Raw genomic sequence first — 22,397 nt, forward strand, 5'->3', positions numbered from 1 at the left:
AAGAATCAACTGAATGGTTGACTGGGATTGTTCAAACATTCTTTGTTTGCAAGCTTCTGTGAATCAAATATTCAATGTAGTCAATTAGGAAGAGGTAATAAATTTAGTAGGTGATTTTTTCTCTTCAAGAACGTGTTAACCTCTGCGTCTCCACAAAAACCACAGGAAGGGTTATCAGTTAGTCGGTATGCATCGTTGGATCTGGATTCATTTTGATAAGTGATGCGATCGTGACCGAGGAGTTCCTCGTTTGGTACCAGTTATGTTAAAAAGGTTTCGGTAATGATCATCACCTCCTCATCGGCGAAATACGCCTGCGCATTGCGCGGATTCGTCGGCAGGAGGAAAGAGTTGGACGACGATTCAACACACGCCGACTGGAAGATGCCACGGTGAAACGGTCCTTCGTTGAAGAACTGGAGACGCGTGCTGCAGATATTCCGGAAGGTGGCAGCGTGGAAGACCAATGGGCCGCCATCAAGAATGCCTTCATCGCCACCAGCGAGAACAATCTGGGCGAACTACGCACCCAGAGAAAACAATGGATTACCGATGAGACCTGGAGAAAGATAGAGGAGCGAAGAGAAGCCAAAGCCGCTATAGAGCGATCGAAAACCAGAGGAGCCAATGTCTTAGCCCGTCAACGATACGCGGCTCTTGAGAAGGAAGTAAAACGCTCATGTCGACGGGACAAGCGAGCGTGGGCAGACTCTCTGGTCGACGAAGGAGAGAGAGCCGCCGCAACCGGGGACATTCGCCTCCTCTACGATATCTCACGACACTTAAGCGGGCGAAGATGAATGCAACGATGCCTGTGAAAGACGCGAATGATCAGTTATTGACCGACCCAACTGACCAGCTGAAACGCTAGTTCGAGCACTTCGAACAACTTTTTCAAGTGCCAGCCAGACCATCACCACCTCGGCATGATCTGCCTAGGATCCGACGTATAACACGCGTCAATACCCCGAGCAGCACAAGTTCGACAAAAGAGGTTGCTGCAACTTGATGTGAAACTGCTTATGTGAAACATGTGTATTGCTAGGGACCGAAGCTCCATCACTGCTAGAGATTCAAACAGCCATCCAAAGCATGAAATCGAATAAAGACCCAGGGGTCGACCGCATATCAGCCGAGATGCTCAAAATTGACTCCATGACATCCGCTTAACTACTGCATCGTTTATTTCGTAATATCTGGGACACCGCAACTTTCCCGGTCGACTGGATGCAAGGTATCTTAGTGAAGGTGCCCAAAAAAGGTGACCTGACTGTATGCGATAACTGGCGAGGCATTATGTTGCTGTGCACCGTTCTCAAAGTTCTGTGCAAAATTATCCTAGCCCGGATTCAGGAGAATAGATGTGACTCTCCGGCGGCAGCAAGTCGGATTCCGTTCCGGAAGATCCTGTGTGGACCACATTGTCACGCTCCGCATCATTCTGGAGCAGGTCAACGAATTCCAAGAGTCCCTTTACTTGGTATTCATTGCCTACGAAAAAGCTTTCGACCGTCTCAATCACGAGAATATGTGGGGCGCCCTGAGACGCAAGGGAGTTCCTGAGAAAATCATCGGCCTCATCGAGGCACAGTACGAAGCCTTCTCGTGTAGAGTGCTGCACAATGGGGTCCTGTCCGACCCTATCCGGGTCGTAGCTGGTGTGAGGCAAAGATGTATTCTATCACCGTTACTGTTCCTCATCGTAATCGACGAGATTCTGGTAGATGCGATTGACCGTGAACCAAACTGCGCGCTGTTACGGCAGCCTATAACCATGGAGCACCTAAATGACTTCGAATTGGCGGATGATGTTGCACTCCTCGCGCAACGGCGCTCTGATATGCAGAGTAAGCTCAACGACCTTGCCGAGCGCTCCTCTTCGGCAGGTTTAGTCATTAACGTCAACAAAACCAAATCGTTGGATGTAAACACGGTGACACCTTCCAGTTTCACAGTAGCCTGGCAACCAGTGGAGAATGTTGAAAGCTTCCAATATCTTGGTAGCCAAATGGCGTCAGACGGCGGTACCAAGATCGACATAGGCGCACGGATCAAGAAAGCAAGGGCTGCCTTTGCGAGTTTAAGAAATATCTGGAAAAACAGGCAGACAAGTGAACGCACCAAAATACGAATTTTCAACTCTAACGTGAAATCTGTGCTGTTATACGCGAGCGAAACATGGTGTGTATCAGTGGAGAACACTCAACGGCTGCAGGTGTTCATTAACAGATGCCTGCGGTATATAATTCGGGCCTGGTGGTCTCACAACTGGATCTCAAACAACGAGCTCCATCGTCGTTGCCACCAGAGGCCGATAGCAACAGAAATTCGGGATCGGAAGTGGGGCTGGGTCGGCCACACTCTACGTAGGGGCGGAAACGAAATCTGTAAACAAGCATTAGACTGGAACCCAGCGGGACATCGCAGCAGAGGCAAACCCAGAGGCTCATGGCGGCGAAGCCTCAATAAAAAAATAAAAGAAGTCGACCGAAATCTAACCTGGCAACAGGTTAAAGCGATAGCCGGGCAACGCTCAGGATGGAGATCTTTCAAGTCGGCCCTTTGCACCACCGGAGGTGTACAGGATCCATAACTGCCACGAAATTATGTAAAGCCACGGTGAGCAGTCACGGAGAGCGGAAACGGAGAGCGCACAGCGGTTCTAGCATCGAAGGGGATGGTTTCTGCATCTGTAGCGGTTAAGCGGCAAACTATTGAGTGGCTATCATTGGCGTCAGCGGCACTGCAGTGATATTTTCTTGCATGGTTCAGGATCTGGTTTTGTTGCAGGACCAATAAATTGGTTCTTTTCAAGACCACCATTTTATACAAGGGAAGGTTGTTGTGTGAAGAATTTTATTCAAAGTGCAAATTAACCGATTTGCGATGCAAGAAAGTTGCCGTCTGTAGCAGAATCAATGGAGGTGCTACAAATATTTATTCGCATCGATGGCGTCAGTGGCAGCCAAGCGGAATTTTTTCTCAAGATTACACAATCCACAACATGTTTGATCAAAATGTGTCTTATATTTCCACTTACAAAACATTAATATAATATTTGACTATACGTCCAATTTGGGAATCTCGAGCTCGTTCAGTAGCCGCTAGGTTGCGAAGGCCGACGGAGGTCCTTCGTAGCTTAGTTGGTTAAAGCACCAGTCTAGCGTACTGTTGGGTCATGGGTTCGAGTCCCATCGAAGGGAAAGTGGTTACCTCCAATACATTTTCCTAATCAATATCTTCCACATAACGTACATATTCACATATGAGTTTTCATAACATTGTAAATTAACGTCCAAGTCGGGTGGTTTAATCCCCGGAAATAGGCAATTACCTTTGATTGAACTGAACCTGAGTTGCGTGCTCTTGCCTACGCAATGCGGTCGGGTCTGAGCTTGACGACCGACTGGCAAAATAGCTTACACAACCTCACTTGGTCAGTACCGTTGCTGATGAAGAATGTGTATAGCCGCCAGACATTCTAAATACTCACGCTCCTCTAATGTGGATGTGTACAATACACATGTGGAAGTATTGGCTTGAGAAATGGATTGCGAGTGATTTGACTATGCGTCCAATTTGGGAAAACTCGAGCTCGTTCAGTAGCCGCTAGGTTGCGGAGGCCGTCGGAGGTCCTTCGTAGCTTAGTTGGTTAAAGCACCAGTCTAGCGTACTGTGGGGTCATGGGTTCGAGTCCCATCGAAGGGAAAGTGGTTACCTCCAAAAACATTTTCCAAATCAATATCTTCCACATAACGTACATATTCACATATGAGTTTTCATAACATTGTAAATTAACGTCCAAGTCGGGTGGTTTAATCCCCGGAAATAGGCAATTACCTTTGATTGAACTGAATAATACCTCAGTTAACACCATAATAAACTACAATGCGTATTGTGTTACAATAATATCCTTACGTTGTCCAACGTCTACCTTGCGGTCGTGTCTTGTACACAACCCTTCTGATTTTTTGTTCAGATATGCCACTTCGACCAGCTATTAGATCTATCGTAGCGTTCCTCATATCCTTGATGTATAACTGCATCTGGAATTACTTTTCAGACACGGCCCTCCTATTTTGACCCTTATCAGAAAGCAATCTAATTGAAGGCGCGCCCCTTATCAATAATAATTCAATCCTTTTTTTGTAAAAACGGAACAGTGGATGGATCGGATCGGAGACCTAACTACATCCTTGTCTTGCTTCTACAATATCACCAGTAGAGCACCAAACCTGGGATTATAAATGCGAAATCATTTCAAGCTTAAAAAAATCTCAAAATTGCTCATGAGATACTAAGAAGTTTGAGGTAGACCGATTTATTTCCGATTTCCGGAAGACCGATTATTAATTCTATTATGACATTTTGTACTGCATATTACGGGATTCTGTAACCTATCAAGAAACTATGGCGTTTTCTAGATCACTAATCCCATTAGTTTGAGAAGTTTGAGGTGTCGAAAGACTGAGTTGTTTTGAAATTTTATGTTGGCCTTTTGTATCGAAAATTCCTGGTTTCCGAAGCCTATTCCGTGGCCATCCCATGGCCAGTTCAATCCTACCAAGAAACCATGACATTTTCTTAGTTACTCATGAGATTTTGAGAAGTTTAAGCTGTCGGAATAGAAAGGAATCGTAAGTAACGTAAAAAGAGGTTAGTGGTTAAGGGTTAGTACAGATTTTTTCTTCTAACAAATGAGGGAGAAGAATTAGCTTCCAAAACCACCCCACTGCCCAGGCTACAGCATTGATATAATTTCAACGGCGCACCTAGAATTCACCATTATTACAATCATCTTCATGCGAACAATAACGGGAACATGGTGGGGATAACGCAACCCTTAATGTCTTATAACGTTGTATCGAACAATTTGTCGGTCCTCCAGTACGTTAGTTTCTGCTTCCATTTTGCGGCTAAAACACAAATGCTGAAGCTTGAACGGATTCTGTACCGCTTTCTCCGTATCGCGGACGTTTTATGATAGAATAAACACAGACAAACAGACGTAACAGCTAGAACAATTTGTTTTAAAATCCATCGCCCAGCTTTTTGACCACCACCTAACGTGCATGTTGTACGAAACAAAGTTTAGTACGACAATGTCAACAGAAAGCGCTAGTGTGAGGTGTCAAATACAAAGGTATACGATGCGCGCGCCCCTGGATGTGAAACTCGCAAGCAGTTGAATTTAAATCGACCGTTAAGCTCATGGTCGATGGGAATTTCCTCAGTGTTACGTCTGTTTGTCTGTGGAATAAATATAATTATAAATGAATAGTAACTTCATATCAATCCCCATTCATGGATTTTTTTTTAAATATTTAACTCGATAATTATAATAATAAATGGCGAAATCTGAATAGGCTACAAAGCCGAATAGGGCAATGCATTTCGAAAGACGCATTTGTGAACTGTTGCCCTTTTATTCAGGCTAATTTACATAGCGAAATGACGCTCGGTTCTCATGTTTAGCGCGTGTAACTGGTAAGGGAAACTGACCAAAAGGGCTCATGATATATGAATGCAGAAATGGTAACTTGGCATAGAAACCTTGCAGTTAATAACTGAGAAAGCGCTGAATGAATACAAAGCTGCGAGGCGGCAATGTCTCAGTGAGGGTGCAATGCGAATAAGAAGAAGAAGCTACCCTCTAAACCATATCTCTAACTTGTTACTTATTATACCCCTTATTTTATTTCATCTTGCTATGTTCTTCTTACTTAATGATTCAATGCATTCTTCGGGCAAAATATTCCACCAAGATAAACACTTGCCGATACTCATCAAATAAATTAAAGTTGAATTGGTCGAAAACGGCAAAAATAGATTTAAATAATTGAACCTTGCAAATAGGCATAGCAAAACCATCCCAAAAGGACCATAGAAAGGGTTGAGACCAGTGTGCTGCCAGGACTTGTACACATTCGTGCCATCTCCACAAGGGAATCGTTCGCTTTCAGTACGCAACGCTTGATGAAAGTGAACTCTTGTCACAGTTGGCGCTGTTCCAAAAGTACCCGGCGAAAAAAAAACTGTTGAAATATGGACCAATGCCCAAACGATTGCCCCTTGGAGGATAGAACGATAAAAAATTGCTCGGCTCTACTCACCTGAAACGGCAGCGAATATGATGAAACTAACGCCGTGTAGCAGCCTCATCTCATCTCCCTGCGACCCGGCCAGCGTCGTTGCGCAACGGGAAACCGAGCGGGCCACGGAACAGCTCTGCTACAGACCACTTGCTGCCTTCGTCGATCCCACTGCTGCTGGCAGTGCCAGTGGCGACCCAGCCCACCGACTCCACCGACCCCCACCACCACCACCACCGTCGACGGGTTGCCGTGGGGGCGACAATTTTGACGATTTTCTGTCGCCGGCCTCGCTGGAACTGAAAATCGACCAAACAACCACTTCTCAATGATGAATGGAATCCAAACTGCTGACTCGGACCTGTCTGCCCGTCGCTGGACTGTATTGTCGCTGCTCAGCCGTGCTCCGTTGCGTCTGCCAAGAGCTTCTCGGCGGTGAATGGGAAAAAGCAATTTCCGGTCAAGAAACGATCATGTTTGTCTGTGAATTCAAAGGCGAAAGAAAACGAATGGTTAGACGGGCGGGCAAATAGCAAATGGAGTTTATAAATCGAAGATTTCAAATTTATTGCGAGTGTAAACTCGATTTGAAATATTTGAATGTGGTGGTATGTAAACAAACGGTTCGACTTTCGTCTGTGTTTGAGAAAAATGGATTATTCTATTTATTTTCTTCCTCAAGGCAGAAGCGATATCATATTAGGATCCGGGATTGAATCATTTCATTATCATTAAGTATTTATCCAATAGCTCATTCCAGAGGCAAAGTTCCGAAATGTGTTGTATGGAGGACATCTACTAGCACAATGTTTTCTCTACAACTTTGTCTAACAGTATGTCAGTTTAAACAATCCCATTGATTCCTTGTATCTGACAGATACGACCTCAACAGTAAGGCCGTCTTCAGTGTCTTGACTCGACTCGTCGAGTCGAGTCAAGTACAAGACACTGAAGACGGCCTTACTGTTGAGGTCGAAATACGTATCTGTCAGATACAATTAATGAATTCAATGGGATTGTTTAAACTCGTCTTATGACAGGTGAAAACATTCCACTAAAAAGCTCAAAATAATTTTCTTATCAAGTAGGAGGAGATTTTCCAGCCCGACACCTCCCAATATCGGACACTTCTCAAAACGGCACACCTACACCATCTTATGTAATATAAAGAAAGCTATTGAAGAGTCTTTAACCTGCATGGAATATCAGATCCTTATGTTGTAAGCTTTGTACACAATTTGAAATTCTACAAAAATACCAAAATTTTTCATGTTTCGCCTTATTTTTGAAAATTGGAATCAAAAATATTAAAATCAATCGAATGGATTCTGATTATGTGGAGATAGTCATTAATTATGTGGAGATAGTCATTAATTGTTGGATATATAATTGAACTGTGGTGCAAAAGCAATTCCTGTATCTAGTAGCTGTCCACCGGGTCTGGATCGTGAGATTTTTCATGTGATCAAAAAGAAATTCTTTACGCCTGTTTTGTTAAGCTTACTTCAATTCAATTCTTCCTTCTTGCCAAGGTATCAGAAGTAAGCAGAAACAAAAATTGAAGATGTCTTTGAAAAAGGTGGAAATTTGGAGTAGGATGTAAGAAATTTTCCTTGAGAGTCAAATAAGCTCTATTGACACAATTTAAACTCTACAACTTAAAGCAAATAAAAAATATTACTATTCGAAATGATGTCTTTGCTCATGTAACAGGAACTTGGTCATATTTGAACATGATGCAATAGTGTCCGGTACTTGGGGGCACTTTTCTGCAACGTGAAAATTTACGCCAAAATTCATCATCAAAATAGATTGTCGATAAACGTTTTCAAATGATCAAATATAGTTAGTATGAATAATCAATGATCATATTTTATGTATATGGTACACAAGTAAACATAATCCGGATAATAAGATGGTGTTTCGCTAAATGGCTTATGTGTCCGATACTGGGGGACCTCCTCATACATTGCTCTATGTCTGATATTTACAACGCTATCGTTCAAAAACAGATGTTTTACTTGTTGCGAGAAAATCGACTATGATTTATGAACCATATGAAAAGATGGTCAAGATCAGGGACGGAATTCTTCTTTCTACCATCAATTGCATCGGTAGGCAGCTTCGTAATTAACTCGTGTAATGCATGCTCGAATATCTCGCAGGATTTCAAACTTCCATACCAAATTTGCCATACCTCAACAGGCGATTGATAATCGAACGTAAAAAATGAATAGAAATCTGACTTCAGAACGTTAAATCCATGCACTGCAATGTAAAATAAATGATTTTCATATTTTAATATTTCAAATTGAATACCTATCAATGTGCCCAGCTTGAAGATCCATTTTGACACCGCACACAATATTGCTGACACCGAGAGTCAACGCTTGCTGCTGTTTGTGCACATAACGTCCTATTTATTCGCGTTTTTTACGCGTTTTTTTTTTACGCTGGTCGCTTTTTACGCGGATTTTGGGATTTACGCGGTTTTTTTACGCGATTTTATTTTTTTACGCGATTTTTCGAAAATGTCTTGATATCACGTAAAAATTGTGAAAAGTTCATTTTTTATCGATTTTTTCAAAAGTCGTTTTTTACGCGGATTTCGGATTTTACTTTACGCGGTTTTCAAAAAAATATTCTAAGTCCTTTTCAAGGGAAAACACTTAGAATATTTAATGGAGGTACAATGCTGGGTCATTAGAGCGAAGGCCGTCAGTCCCGAAGGTCATTTGGCCACAGCCGTTAGGCCAAGTGAGAAGTGAGAAATGAGAAAAAAAGGTGTAATATGTGAGAAGTGAGTAACAAGAAGGTAGAAGTGAGAAGGGAGAAGTAAGAAGTGAGAAGGGAGAAGTAAGAAGTAAGAAGCGAGAAGTGTGAAGTGAGAAGCGAGAAGTGAGGAAGTGAGAAGTGAGAAGTAATAAGTGAGAAGCGAGAAGTGAATAGTGTGAAGTGAAATGAGAGAGGTGACAAGTGAGAATTGAGAAGTGATATGTGAGAAATGAGGAGTGAGAAATAATTTGTGAGAAGTGAGAAGCAAGAAGGGAGAAGTGAGGAGAGTGAAGTGACAGAGCGAGAAGTGAGAAATAAGAAGGAAGAAATGAGAAGTGACAAGTGAGAGCCGAGAAGTGAATAGTGAGAAGTGAGTAATGAGATAAACATGTGAGATGTGAGAAGGGAAAACTGAGAAGCGAGAAGCGGTAAGTAAAAAGAGGAAAGTGAGAAGTGATAAGTGAGAAGTGACAAATGAGAGATTAGATACGATAAGTGAGATTTAAGAAAGAAAAAGTGAGAAGAGAGAAGTAGGAAGTACGTAGTGAAAAATGAGAAGTGTGAAGTAAGTAGTGTAAAGTGAGAAGTGAGGAGTAAGAAGTGAATAGTGAGAAGTAAGAAACGAGTGGTGTGACCCGAGAAGCAAAAAATGAGAAGCGAGAAGGAAGAAGTAAAAAGTGAATGAGAAGTGAGATGTGCGATGTGAGAAGTGAGAAATAGGAAGGGAGAAATAATAAGTCAGAAAACGGTAGCGAGAAGTGAAATGTGAGATTTGGGAAGTGTGAAGTAAGGAATGATATGCGAGTAGTGGAGAAATTAGAAGTGAGAAGTAAGAAGCGAGAAGACAGAAGTAAGAAGTGGGGAGCGAGAAGTGAGAAGTGAAAAGTGAGACGCGGGAAGTCAGAAGTGAGAGTAAAGAAGTGAATAGCGTGAAGTGAGAAATGAGATAAATATGTGAGATTTGAAAAATGAGAAGTGAGAAACGAGAAGTGATAAGTGAGAGCCGAAAAATGAGAAGCTATAAGTGAGAAGTGAGATTTTGAAGTTAGAAATTCGATACGTGAAGTGAGGTGTAAGATGTGAGAAGCGAGAAGTGAGAAACGAGAAGTGATAAGTGAGAGCCGAGAAATGGGTTGAAAGCGACAAATGAGAAGTGAAATTGAAAAGTGAGAAATTCAATACGAGAAGTGCGATGTAAGATGTGAGAAGTGAGAAACGAGAAGTGAAAGCCGAGAAATAGGTTGGAGGCGACAAATGAGAAGTGAGAAATTCAATACGAGAAGTAAGATGTGAGAAGTGAGAAGCGAGAAGTGAAAAGTAAGAAGCCAGAATTGAATGGAGAGAACTAAGTTGTGAGAAGTGAGATGGGAGAAGTGAGGAGCGAGAAATGAAAAGTAATAAGATGTGAGAAGGGAAGGCAAGAAGGGTGAAGTTAGAAGAGTGAGTGAGGAGTGGGAAGTAAAAAGTGAGAAGTGAGAATTGAGGAGCGAGAAGTGAGATAAAGATGTTATATGTTAAAAGTGAGAAGTTATAAGTGAGAGCCGAGAAATGAGAAGCTACAAGTGAGAAGTGAGATTTAGAAGTGAGAAGTGAGATGTAAGATGTGGGAAGTGAGAAACGAGAAGTGATAAGTGGAAGCCGAGAAGCGAATGGAGAAAAGTGAGTTGTGAGAAGTGAGTTATGAGAAGTGAAGAGTGAGGAATAAAAAGCAATTTGTAAGATGTGAGAAGGGAAGGCAAGAAGGGTGAAGTTAGAAGATAGCAGTGGGGAGTGGAAAGTAAGAAGTGAGAAGTGAGAATTGAGGAGCAAGAAGTGCAAAGTGAGAGGTGAGAAGTGAATAGTGAGAAGTGAGAAATGAGATAGAGATAAGATATGTTAAAAGTGAGAAGTTATAAGTGACAGCCGAGAAATGAGAAGCTACAAGTGAGAAGTGAGATTTAGAAATGAGAAGTGAGACATTTGATACGAGAAGTGAGATGTAATATGTGGGAAGTGAGAAACGAGAAGTAGTAAGTGGAAGCCGAGAAGCGAATGGAGAAAAGTGAGTTGTTAGAAGTTAGTTATGAGAAGTGAAGAGTGAGAAATAAAAAGCAATTTGTAAGATGTGAGAAGTAAGAAGGGACAAGAGAGAAGTTAGAAGAGGGAAGTGAGGTGTGTGATTTGAGAGGTGAGCAGCAAAATGTTGAGAACTGAGAAGTGAGAGGCGAGGAATGAAAAGTGAGAAGGGAGATGTAAAATGTGGAAAAATGAGATAAAGATGGGAGATGTGAGAAGGGAGAAGTGTACCACGCAAATTTGACGTTACACGTTTCATTACTTGGATTGCAATCGTGGCGTCATGCTCGTTCAGCTACACTAGTTGAGAATTCGTTTGGCTACCCTCGTCTTCGCCTCAGCTCGTCTATAGAACCTACAGTGTCTATAATATAGACTACTTTCCGATTTGGATACAATGTTTATACCACTACCCGGGATGTGGGTGGTCGTCGAGTAACTCGATAATATTATTGAGTTCGCAAGCGATAGACAGAGCATCATTAATGAACTAAAACAGAACCTGCTGGTGTTCGAGTCGTAAGACAAGAACAGGACGCTTTTATCAGTCACCCGGGAGAAGCGAGAAAGCCGACAAAGGTGCCGTAACTGAGGCCTTCTCCTTCCTTGGAACATCGACTATGGCAGAAGAGGCGATTGATTTCGCCCTGATGGCCAACGAGGAAAATATTACGCCCAACCAAAAACGGCTCAGGCAGCAAACCGACGAAGGTGCTCAGAGCAAAGCCAAGCAGTAGGCGACAGTAGGCCAGACGTCGTCTTGACGGAGCAGATCGGGATGTAGTGATGCGTTGACCCGAGAAGGGTATACCCCGTTAGGCATAAGTACGTTAGGCATAAATACGTTAGGCATAAGTACGCTAGGCATAATGGACGTTAGGCATAACGGACGATAGGCATAATGTACGTTTGGCATAATGGACGTTAGGCATAAAATGACCCAAAGAACAGCCTAAGACATAAAGAAGGCATAATTATGCCAAACGTCCATTATGCCTAACGTACATTATGCCTATCGTCCGTTATGCCTAACGTCAATCATGCCTAACGTCCTTATGCCTAACGTACTTATGCCTAACGTCGCGGACCCACCCGAGAAGGCGACTTCTTGGCCAAAAGTAGCGAGAGGCACCAACCAAACGCAAGTCACCGGGCCGCAAGAGGGTACCTGCCGTCCAGTGCCATCGGCACAAGGGACCGAAATCCCTGGCAGCTGGTCAGTAGCTCAAAGCGGAAGTTGAGCGCATCTCGACCCGCAAAGAAAGTTAAGGACAGAGTAGAGGCCTTGCTGCTCAAAACCGATAAGCATAAGTACGCCGACGGCGATGCAGGCGACCGAAAAGCTTTCGGCGCTGGAACAGGACGAACGAAGCGTCAGACGCACCAAGACTGGTGAAATGATCTTGGTGCTGAAACGTGGAGCTAGCGGGACGACTGGCCCAACCCTAGCAGCACACATGCTTCACATAGGTTGCAGCAACTAATATGTGACCAGATTTAGTCACAATCAAGTTGCTGCAACCATTTTTGTCTGACTTATGCTGCTCTAAAAGAGATCTTGGGTGACGGCGCCGAGGTGAGGTCGTTGGGGACGGAAGTGACCTTCAGTGCAAGCAACTGGACGAGGTCACAAACGCGGACGACGTCGTCTCTGCCGTCAGAGCGCAGTTCGGTACAAAGGTCGTCTATTTGGCACGCAGCTAGCCTACCCTAGTTAATGGAGCGAGGGATGTTGAAATCGGCTGGTCAGTAAGCCCAATAAGCAAACTGGACTGGTACTATTGGTGCTTAGAGTCGGGACATAAGTCCTACGACTTTAAGGGCCCAGACCGTAGCAACCTGTGTCGTCATTGTGGTTGGGAAGGGCACAAGGCGCAGGAATGCGATAAGTTACCAAAGTGTCCATCTGCGCCAGCAAAAAGCAAGCATGTAATCACGTTATGGACAGTTGAATCTTAACCACTGTGCATCTGTCCAGCAGCTGCTGTGGCAGTCGGTCTCGGAGTGGAGGACCGATGTCACTCTCCTGTCCGACCCGTACAACGTCCCTGACTTGGGTCGTTATTTACGTGACTATTTGCACTCGGAATTTATTCCATGTACCACAAGGAGCAAGCAATTTATTTGAAACAGGTCGACAGACCTTTGTTTACGCGTGTAGATCGAAAGGCCTTGCTGCAGGAATTTCTTGGAGAGACAAGAAACTATGCTGTGTACACCTTATATTCTATCTACATTAGGGAACACGTACCATATATGAAACAGGTCGACAGACCTTTGGTTACGCGAGTAGATCAAAAGGCCTTACTAAAGGAATTTCTTGGATGGCCAAGAAGTTATTCTTCATACACATTCTATGCTATGTACCATAAAGAGCATGTACCATATTTGAAACAGGTCGTCAGACCTTTGGTTACGCGTGTAGATCAGAAGGCCTTACTTCAGGAATTTCTTGGATGGCCAAGAAGTTATTCTTCATTCACATTCTATTCTATGTACCACAAAGAGCATGCACCATATTTGAAACAGGTCAACAGACCTTTGTTTACGCGTGTAGATCAAAAGGCCTTACTCCAGGAATTTCTTGGATGGCCAAGAAGTTATTCTTCATTCATATTTTATTCTATGTACCACAAAGAGCATGCACCATCTTTGAAACAGGTCGACAGACCTTTGGTCACCTGATAATAGATCAAATGGCCTTACTTCAGGAATTTCTTGGATGGTCAAAAAGTTATACTTCATTCACATTCTATTCTATGTTCGACAAGGGGCATGCACCATATTTGAAACAGGTCGATAGACCTTTGATTACGTGTAAACATAGCGAAAAACCGATTTTTTATAAAAAGTCGTTTTTTACGCGGTTTTCGGGATTTACGCGGTTTATTTTTACGCGATTTTCGGGATTTACGCGTTTTTTTTACGCGGATTTTTTCGAAAGTTTTTTTTTACGCGGTTTTTAAAAAATGTTTGGAAACACGTGAAAACCACAAAAAAACGATTTTTAGGGGAGTCGTTTTTTACGCGGTTTTAGGGATTTACGCGGTTTTGATTTACGCGGAACGTATCCCCCGCGTAAAAACCGACTCCAGTGTATTCAGATTTGTAAAGGACTGGCAACTTGATTGTGTGTTGGATGTTCCTAGCCAAGATTTTCATAGCTTTCGTGCACACATACACACATACTTACGGATAAACTTTGCCTAATTCTTCGAACTAAGTTGATTGGTATATAACAAAAGAGACCTCTAAGCCTCCTTCAAAAAATGCGTTTTTAAAGTGTGATAATAGCCTTTCAGTACAACTTTGTTATACGAAAAATAAAAAAAATAGTAATTATAATTTTGGAAAAATGCAAAAGGCGTTCCAAAATCGCTTTTCATTTTAACAATCAATAAAACTTTATGACATATCGTCTAATTCTCGTTTCGCTTTTGTTTTTCTCTCGCCATTTTTCACTCCAATAAACAACGAAAAAGCGGTAAATCTAAAAGCTGTTTTTCCCAAATCTGGAGTGCTTGGCATAATTTCTTGAACGTTTGCCAATAAAGGTGACTCATATCAACTCCCTCCACAGATTGCTCATAGCCCGAGTTGAAGTAGGAATCTGAATATTTGAGTATATTCGAATTAATTTACATGTAGTATTTAAGTGAAAAATTCAGGCTCATAGTGTTATAATTCCGGTCCGGACTATAATTGTGTCGACTTCTTAATTTTCATGAGCCCGCATGAGATTATAACCTTTGAAATATTCAATAAACGCAATTGAAAACTTCAAATCCTTCGATGATGGTTTTATGAAGAAATTATCATTTCATATTCTTGTACAATACTGATGCTTCATGAGGATCAAATTCATTCAAAAATTTCAACAATGGCGCCATTATTGGCAACGTCAAGTTATTTTATCCTGACTCGGGACGCTCCTTAGCTCCCACCTTCTTTGTTTTGCTTCGCCGGGTAAAACACAAAAGTTGAAGCTTTCACACCCAGCTTAGCGGAGAGTGCAGGGTAATGTAATTCAATCGCATGTAAATCTCTGTTCTTCACAACCCCCAACCACGTTCACTTATCGCGCGCCCGCTGATGGGATTTTTTTTTCGGGAAATAATCAAAATGAAGTGACTTGGATTTCCTCTTGTGGAAAATTTATGCCATCATAACTTCGAGCTGACTTTTGTTATCTTACCGGAATCTGAATGATTCAATTTTCTTACTTTTCGTTATGAGAGCTGGGCTTCCCGATGGCATTTTCCCAGTGTGGGATAGTCTTTGAATTCGGCGTGGGAAATTTTTCATTTGATTCCCACAGTAGAATTGCAAGTTTATTATTTTATGAAGAATACCTCATTTTGCACAGATCGTAGTATGCTGTGATAGCTGACGGACGTGAAAATAATTCTCTCACGCAGGGTAATGCTCACTCAATCTCAGGAGCACAGGATGCTCCCTCACGAAAATTTTCGGGGAGAAATCGCTTTTCGGGAAAGAAAAACAGCCCGGAGAGTGATAACCATTTTTCGCTCACTTCGATTGCCGCCAAACGTTGGTTTGCTTTTTTTCTTTCATATTCGAGTCTTTTCGTGGCACCATAAATGCAAATGGTAGTAGCTTATGTGGAACAAATAACTTAACGCTCTCATACAGATACTGATACTGATACTCTCACGTCAAAAATTTATTGATCTCCTCCAATTTGAGAAATTGAAGATTTTTTTCGGCCCACATCTCAAACTTTTTGATCAAAGATGAAAGCTACTAAGTCAAGTCAGACGGTCAACATCCCAGAAGCGTTTCAGGGCAAGGTTATACTTATGTTGTGATGGTGTTGTCTCCCATATCCCTGGAAACCTTTATACGAGCTCCAAGAACTACAAGATAAGAACTGACGGAAGTGGCGATTTTTGGGCGCTTTGATCAATCAAGCAACGATGCCAGCACTATCAAAATGAAGTTATTCCCTGTATTGGACACTGGTCTTGGAGTGCTTTCTGAAGGTTCCGTTTGTCAATGATGATTCAAGGATAAGAGGCAATACAGGCATGGCATGTACTTCTGTGCAAGGATGAATTTCTTGACAGTGAAAATAGTGAGTCCGTTCCAATATTTTATATTCTTTTTTTTTTGTGACACGCTGCATTCAGTTTCAAACACAAAGTAGATTCAAAGTTACGTGGAGGTTTATATTTAATTTTCTAAAGTTTTTATGTTTTGCTGCCGACCTTTTGCTGTTTAACAAAGACTTCGTTTTCATAATAACTCTTTGCATATCAAAAGCAAGGTCTAGGCTTACGCGACTAAAATTCTGTGTATACATATAATTATTATATTCATTAAAAAGAGTCATAAAATCCATTATATCTATTAAACGGAATCCCAATGGCAGTCTATTCTAGATAGTTTCACATAGATTTTTCTCAACATTTAACTTAAATTTAAATAATTGAAAGATGAACAAACTCTTACTGACCATTGTATATAATTATGAGAATTATGATTTTTTTATGAACAATCTATAAAAATTTAATTCACTTGGATATGGTTGAATAATTTTACACACTTAGATTAGTTTACAGTACAAGGTGATTTTTTATAGATCCTTCAACAGCTGAACGTTCGGCAAACAAAAGGTTATATACAGTTTAGTTACTTTCATTTTACGATAATCCATCAAAAAGGTTCATAAAAACAATATAACTGAACATTTGCTTTTAATAAAAAGCGGTATGCTTTTACAGTACCTATAGTCATCAAATGAAATGCATTTGAAGTTACGAAACATGAGTTTTCTATTAATTTCATAGTTAATTCCGATGAAAAATATATTCATCAAATAACATTTTACTTTACATTTTATACATTATATTATATACATGTATGATACTTATTATTGTTATCAAATTAGCCATCAACCATTTTCAGAGTATAAAAGGACGTACGAATAATTATTATTTAATCATGGTAATGTTCATTTTAATCATCATCCATAATGTTCATTGTTCAGGTCGACTATTCACTATCAAGAAAGCAAATCAAGCAGCACAAAACCATATTTCTTGATTTCAGCGTTTACAAAATGAATGAATCGTTAAAACTTGGCTGATGGAGATTACTGTGATTTTATTGTATATTAATGACTTTATATTTATTATTATGTCACGATACCCTCCGGACTGTACCAGAATCATTTTCTTCGGATTGACAATGCAGGACCTTTGTTGGAGATAATATTTACTATATTAAATGTATGCATTATGTTTATATATTACTATTATTTCATACACACCACATTGCATTGTATTATATATTGTATATTTTTTTTTCAATGGATGCTTATGTTGCCATAGATAATTTTACCGATACAAGTCCGAGGTCCAGTTATAGCGGTATTCTTCAACCGAAACACCACAGTATTAAGTTATGCTTACAGGAAGTAGTTACAGGGGTTAGGCAAAATGATTGAGATAGGCAAAATTTGGCCCAAATTCAAATCCTTATAACTTTTTGAAAAATTGATGAAATTGGACAAAACCGGAAGCATTCGACGGCAAATTTAGTCAAGATTTAGGAACATGTGCGGTCACGAATACTGGCCACCGGACACCGGAGATGTTCCGGATTTTCGGAGGCCATGTCAAAAACACATTTTTTCTGCCGCTCGTATTTTTGTGTGGTTTGAAGTTACATCGATAAACATTATTTTCCTAGAAACTAGATCTTATTGAAAATTGAATGCGGGCTGTTGCGCTAAGATCCGTTGAAAAACAGCCGAGATATGGCCATTTCAGTAAACCTGGTTCCGGATACTATGGTCAATTATGTGTATCCTTCCAATCACGTATATATTATCCGGTACCATATCAATATTGGTATCAAACTTCAAGATTTTTCATGGAGATGCTTCAGGAAGCATATGCAGGACGATCAGTTGCCCTGACCACTCTATAGTAGGTTCCAGGTGCCCCGGGGGAAGTGGCCAATTTGAAAAACGTTCAGAACCCAATCAATATGGGTATCAAACTTCAAGATTTTTCATGGAGATGCTTCAGGAAGCATATGCAGGACGATCAGTTGCCCTGACCACTCTGTAGTAGGTTCCAGGTGCCCCGGGGGAAGTGGCCAATTTGAAAAACGTTCAGAACCCAATCAATATGGGTATCAAACTTCAAGATTTTTCATGGAGATGCTTCAGGAAGCATATTCAGGACGATCAGTTGCCCTGACCACTCTGTAGTAGGTTCCAGGTGGCCCGGGGGAAGTGGCCAATTTGAAAAACGTTCAGAACCCAATCAATATGGGTATCAAACTTCAAGATTTTTCATGGAGATGCTTCAGGAAGCATATTCAGGACGATCAGTTGCCCTGACCACTCTGTGGTAGGTTCCAGGTGCCCCGGGGGAAGTGGCCAATTTGAAAAACGTTCAGAACCCAATCAATATGGGTATCAAACTTCAAGATTTTTCGAGGTGATACTTTTAAATGCATTTTAGAACCAGCAGCTGTCATGACCACTCTGTAGTAGGTTCCAGGTGTCCTGGGGAAGTGGCCAATTTGCAAAATGTTCGAAACCATATCAGAATGAGTATCAAAGTTCAAGTTTTTTCATGTAGATGCTTCAGGAAGCATATTCAGGACGATCAGTTGCCCTGACCACTCTGTAGTAGGTTCCAGGTGCCCCGGGGGAAGTCACCAATTTGAAAAACGTTCAAAACCCTATCAATATGGGTATCAAACTTCAAGATTTTTCATGAAGATGTTTCAGGAAACATATTCAGGATGATCAATTGCCCTGACCACTCTACCTGATGATCAAGTGCCCCGGGGGAAGTGGCCAATTTGAAAAACGTTCAGAACCCTATCAATATGGGTATCAAACTTCAAGATTTTTCATGAAGATGCTTCAGGAAGCATATTCAGCATGATCAATTGCCCTGACCACTCTGCCTGATGATCAAGTGCCCTGGGGGAAGTGGCCAATTTGAAAAACTTTCAGAACCCTATCAATATGGGTATAAAACTTCAAGATTTTTCAATTTTTCAAATTGGCCACTTCCCCCGGGGCACCTGGAACCTACTACAGAGTGGTCAGGGCAACTGATCGTCCTGAATATGCTTCCTGAAGCATCTCCATGAAAAATCTTGAAGTTTGATACCCATATTGATTGGGTTCTGAACGTTTTTCAAATTGGCCACTTCCCCCGGGGCACCTTGAACCTACTTCAGATTGGTCAGGGCAACTGATCGTCCTGAATATGCTTCCTAAAGCATCTCCATGAAAAATCTTGAAGTTTGATACCCATATTGATAGGTTCTGAACGTTTTTAAATTGGCCACTTCTGGGCACCTGGAACCTTCTACAGAGTGGTCAGGGCAACTGATCGTCCTGAATATGCTTTCTGGAGCATCTCCATGAAAATCTTGAAGTTTGATACCCATATTGATAGGGTTCTGAACGTTTTTCAAATTGACCACTTCCCCCGGGGCACCTGGAACCTACTACAGAGTGGTCAGAGCAACTGACCATCCTTAATATGCTTCCTGAAACATCTTCATGAAAAATCTTGAAGTTTGATACCAATATTGATATGGCACTGGATAATATATACGTGATTGGAAGGATACACATAATTAACCATAGTATCCGGAACCAGGTTTACTGAAATGGCCATATCTCGGATGTTTTTCAACGGATCTTAGCGCAACAGCCCGCATTCAATTTTCAATAAGATCTAGTTTCTAGGAAAATAATGTTTATTGATGTAACTTCAAACCACACAAAAATACGAGCGGCAGAAAAAATGTGTTTCTGACATGGCCTCCGAAAATCCGGAACATCTCCGGTGTCCGGTGGCCAGTATTCTTGACCGCACATGTTCCTAAATCTTGACTAAATTTGCCGTCGAATGCTTTCGGTTTTGCCCAATTTCATCAATTTTTCAAAAAGTTATAAGGATTTGAATTTGGGCCAAATTTTGCCTATCTCAATCATTTTGCCTAACCCCTGTATTTGTAGCCTAAATTGACGATGAAATTGATGTTTCAGTGTATGTCGTTGGACAACAGTAGCTTTCCAGGATTATCTACCAGAATATATTTCATATATTCTTTAAACATGCCTGAATTTCCCTTACAATATTACTGATTTGACTGTAAATATATGATATGGGGTTGGGAGGGTGCATCAGGGCATCAATGAAGTTACAACTGGACAATGAAGTGGTAGCCAATCGGAGTCAAGAAAGGAAAGTACTAGTCGTACACGCCTAATACTTTTATCTTCAACAGTTGTTAACCAGTTGACGCTAGAGCTGTGCGCCGCGGCCGATTTTTATGCGCCGCCACTGTTTTTGACCGGCGCGCCGCTGTGATTTTGTGACCGCGTCGCCGGTGAATTTTGAGCGAGCTGTTGAAATAATTTAAGCCTGGGGGTAGTTTTGGGAATTTATCCTCCTCCCCCAATTTGTTAGAAGGAAAATTCCGTTCAAACCCTTATACAAACGCCGCTGAAAAGAACATGTACAGGTACACTCAACCGTCTTTTTATGTCACCTTGTTGTTAGGATGCAAAACGATTTTTTGCTAGGATTACTTGTTTTTCATTTAATTGATCTTCGAATTCTTTCAAATATGATACATGGCAATCCAAGGACCCAAATTAAATTAATTAATTAACTATGTTATCGCCAGGTTCGTTTCAGGTCTTCCAATAATTTCCTGGAGAGATCTCCACGCGTAAACTAATATCTTACGGTCTACATATCAATATTCCTAGTGATTTATGAATCAAATTGGGCATACATTCAACATGTGTTCAACAGGTAACGAGCAGACCTTCATGCCTAAACTCCAGGGAATTTTTGGAAGAACTGGGATGGAAAACTCTCATCAAATTCAATTCTATGAACCACAGTCAGCATAAACGAATAGAAATAAAACTGGCAGCCCTCAAGGAGCTCAAGGCGTATACTCCAGGGAATTATTGTATGAACTGGGAGGCATATATGTTTATATCGATAGGGATGAGTCTTTTATAATCATTATAAAAATTGGAAAACGATCCGTTGCGTTTAAAATTTTATTTGCTTATGAGAAGCTTAGAAAATGAAAAGATTCTGGATCGTTGTATTTGAAAGACGTGGGACACAAAGTCGGGCAGAAACATAATTCCTAGTTGCTTAATCGAACGCAATACAGAAGTCCCCTCCTTTCCTTTCCTCTCTAGCAACGAAATACTCTAGCTACGCCACTAATTTGCCAGATGGGCTATCTTTTCTAGAAAATAAGATTTTGTAACTGATGACAGACATGATGTAATGTGCCATCAGCTGATGCGATACGATGACCAACATAGCATTTCTGATAATGACAAAATCATCATTGTGCCATTTCGTACATAAGAGAGCTAGAAATATTTTTGAACATCTTTTTCACATAACTAGTAATATAACGGGCCTGGTGGTTATATGGCTACCACTTCTTCATAATACGCAGAAGTTCGTGGGTTCAGTCCCAGCCTGTTTCATTCCTCCTACTTTGTATCTTTTCATATATTTCTTTTGTTCTAGCAATCTCTAGAACTGAAGATGGGTTTTCATACCGTTTCCATCTTCTATCCCTATACCTACAACTTGATTAGTTCTAGCAGGTAACTGTTAGAATTCGAAATGAGTGAAAAAAAGCTCGTTTCGGCATCCAATTAGAATATACCACCCTTTCATTCATGTTACATTGGCAACCCATTTACAAAGACGAACCTCTGCCATAGAACCTAACCTCTAGATTCCAATTAAATTCCACATGAACTTATAACGGATGCAGAGGTGTTCTCGGATTGCAGTGGGCGAGTGAGTGATAGCGTCATCAATTCCTTCCCATCCCCGATGAACCGTGAGGATGTGGCGATATCGACCATTCAGAATATATATATAAGGTTCGATTCCCGGTGCCGGTCTAGGCAACTTTCGGATTGGAAATTGTCTCGACTTCCCTGGGCATAAAAGTATCATCGTGCTAGCCTCATGATATACGAATGCAAAAATGGTAACTTGGCTTAGAAACCTCGCAGTTAATAACTGTGGAAGTGCTTAATGAACACTAAGCTGCGAGGCGGCTCTGTCCCAGTGTGGGGATATAATGCCAATAAGCTTAGCTTAGCTTAGACTGACTGTACATATCAATGGTTGCTACTCCGTGATTGATCAGAACTGGTGCAAATTGCACTACGATCCAAGTGAATAATGGTTGGGATTTACCATCTATTCTCGAAGTGCACGTTTCAGCAGCTCGCAAATGTTGATCAATAACGGCGCCGGCCAAGTCCTTACAGTCAGTTGGGAAAGGGAGGGAATGTTAGTGTGTGGTTATTGTTGCTACTAGAGACCGAGAATACCTCTGCATCTCCACAATAACCACGGGAAGGAAGTTTTGTTAGTTGGGTGGGGTAATCAGTAACATAGATCGGGATTCACC

At 41.4% G+C, this 22,397-nt stretch overlaps 1 protein-coding gene across 1 annotated transcript in view; it reads right to left on the reverse strand.

The window, feature by feature from the left end:
- The window catches only part of LOC134205491 (acetylcholine receptor subunit alpha-like), a 710,869-nt gene that overhangs the window by 251,246 nt on the left and 437,226 nt on the right, over positions 1-22,397 (reverse strand). The window contains exon 2 of the mRNA XM_062680771.1: positions 6,114-6,573. Within this exon, the coding sequence (XP_062536755.1) occupies positions 6,114-6,162 (49 nt within the window). The 5' untranslated portion in view covers positions 6,163-6,573. The remainder of the gene's footprint in view (positions 1-6,113; positions 6,574-22,397) is intronic.

This window comes from Armigeres subalbatus, chromosome 1 (assembly GCF_024139115.2).
Source record: "Armigeres subalbatus isolate Guangzhou_Male chromosome 1, GZ_Asu_2, whole genome shotgun sequence".
Lineage (NCBI taxonomy): Eukaryota > Metazoa > Arthropoda > Insecta > Diptera > Culicidae > Armigeres > Armigeres subalbatus.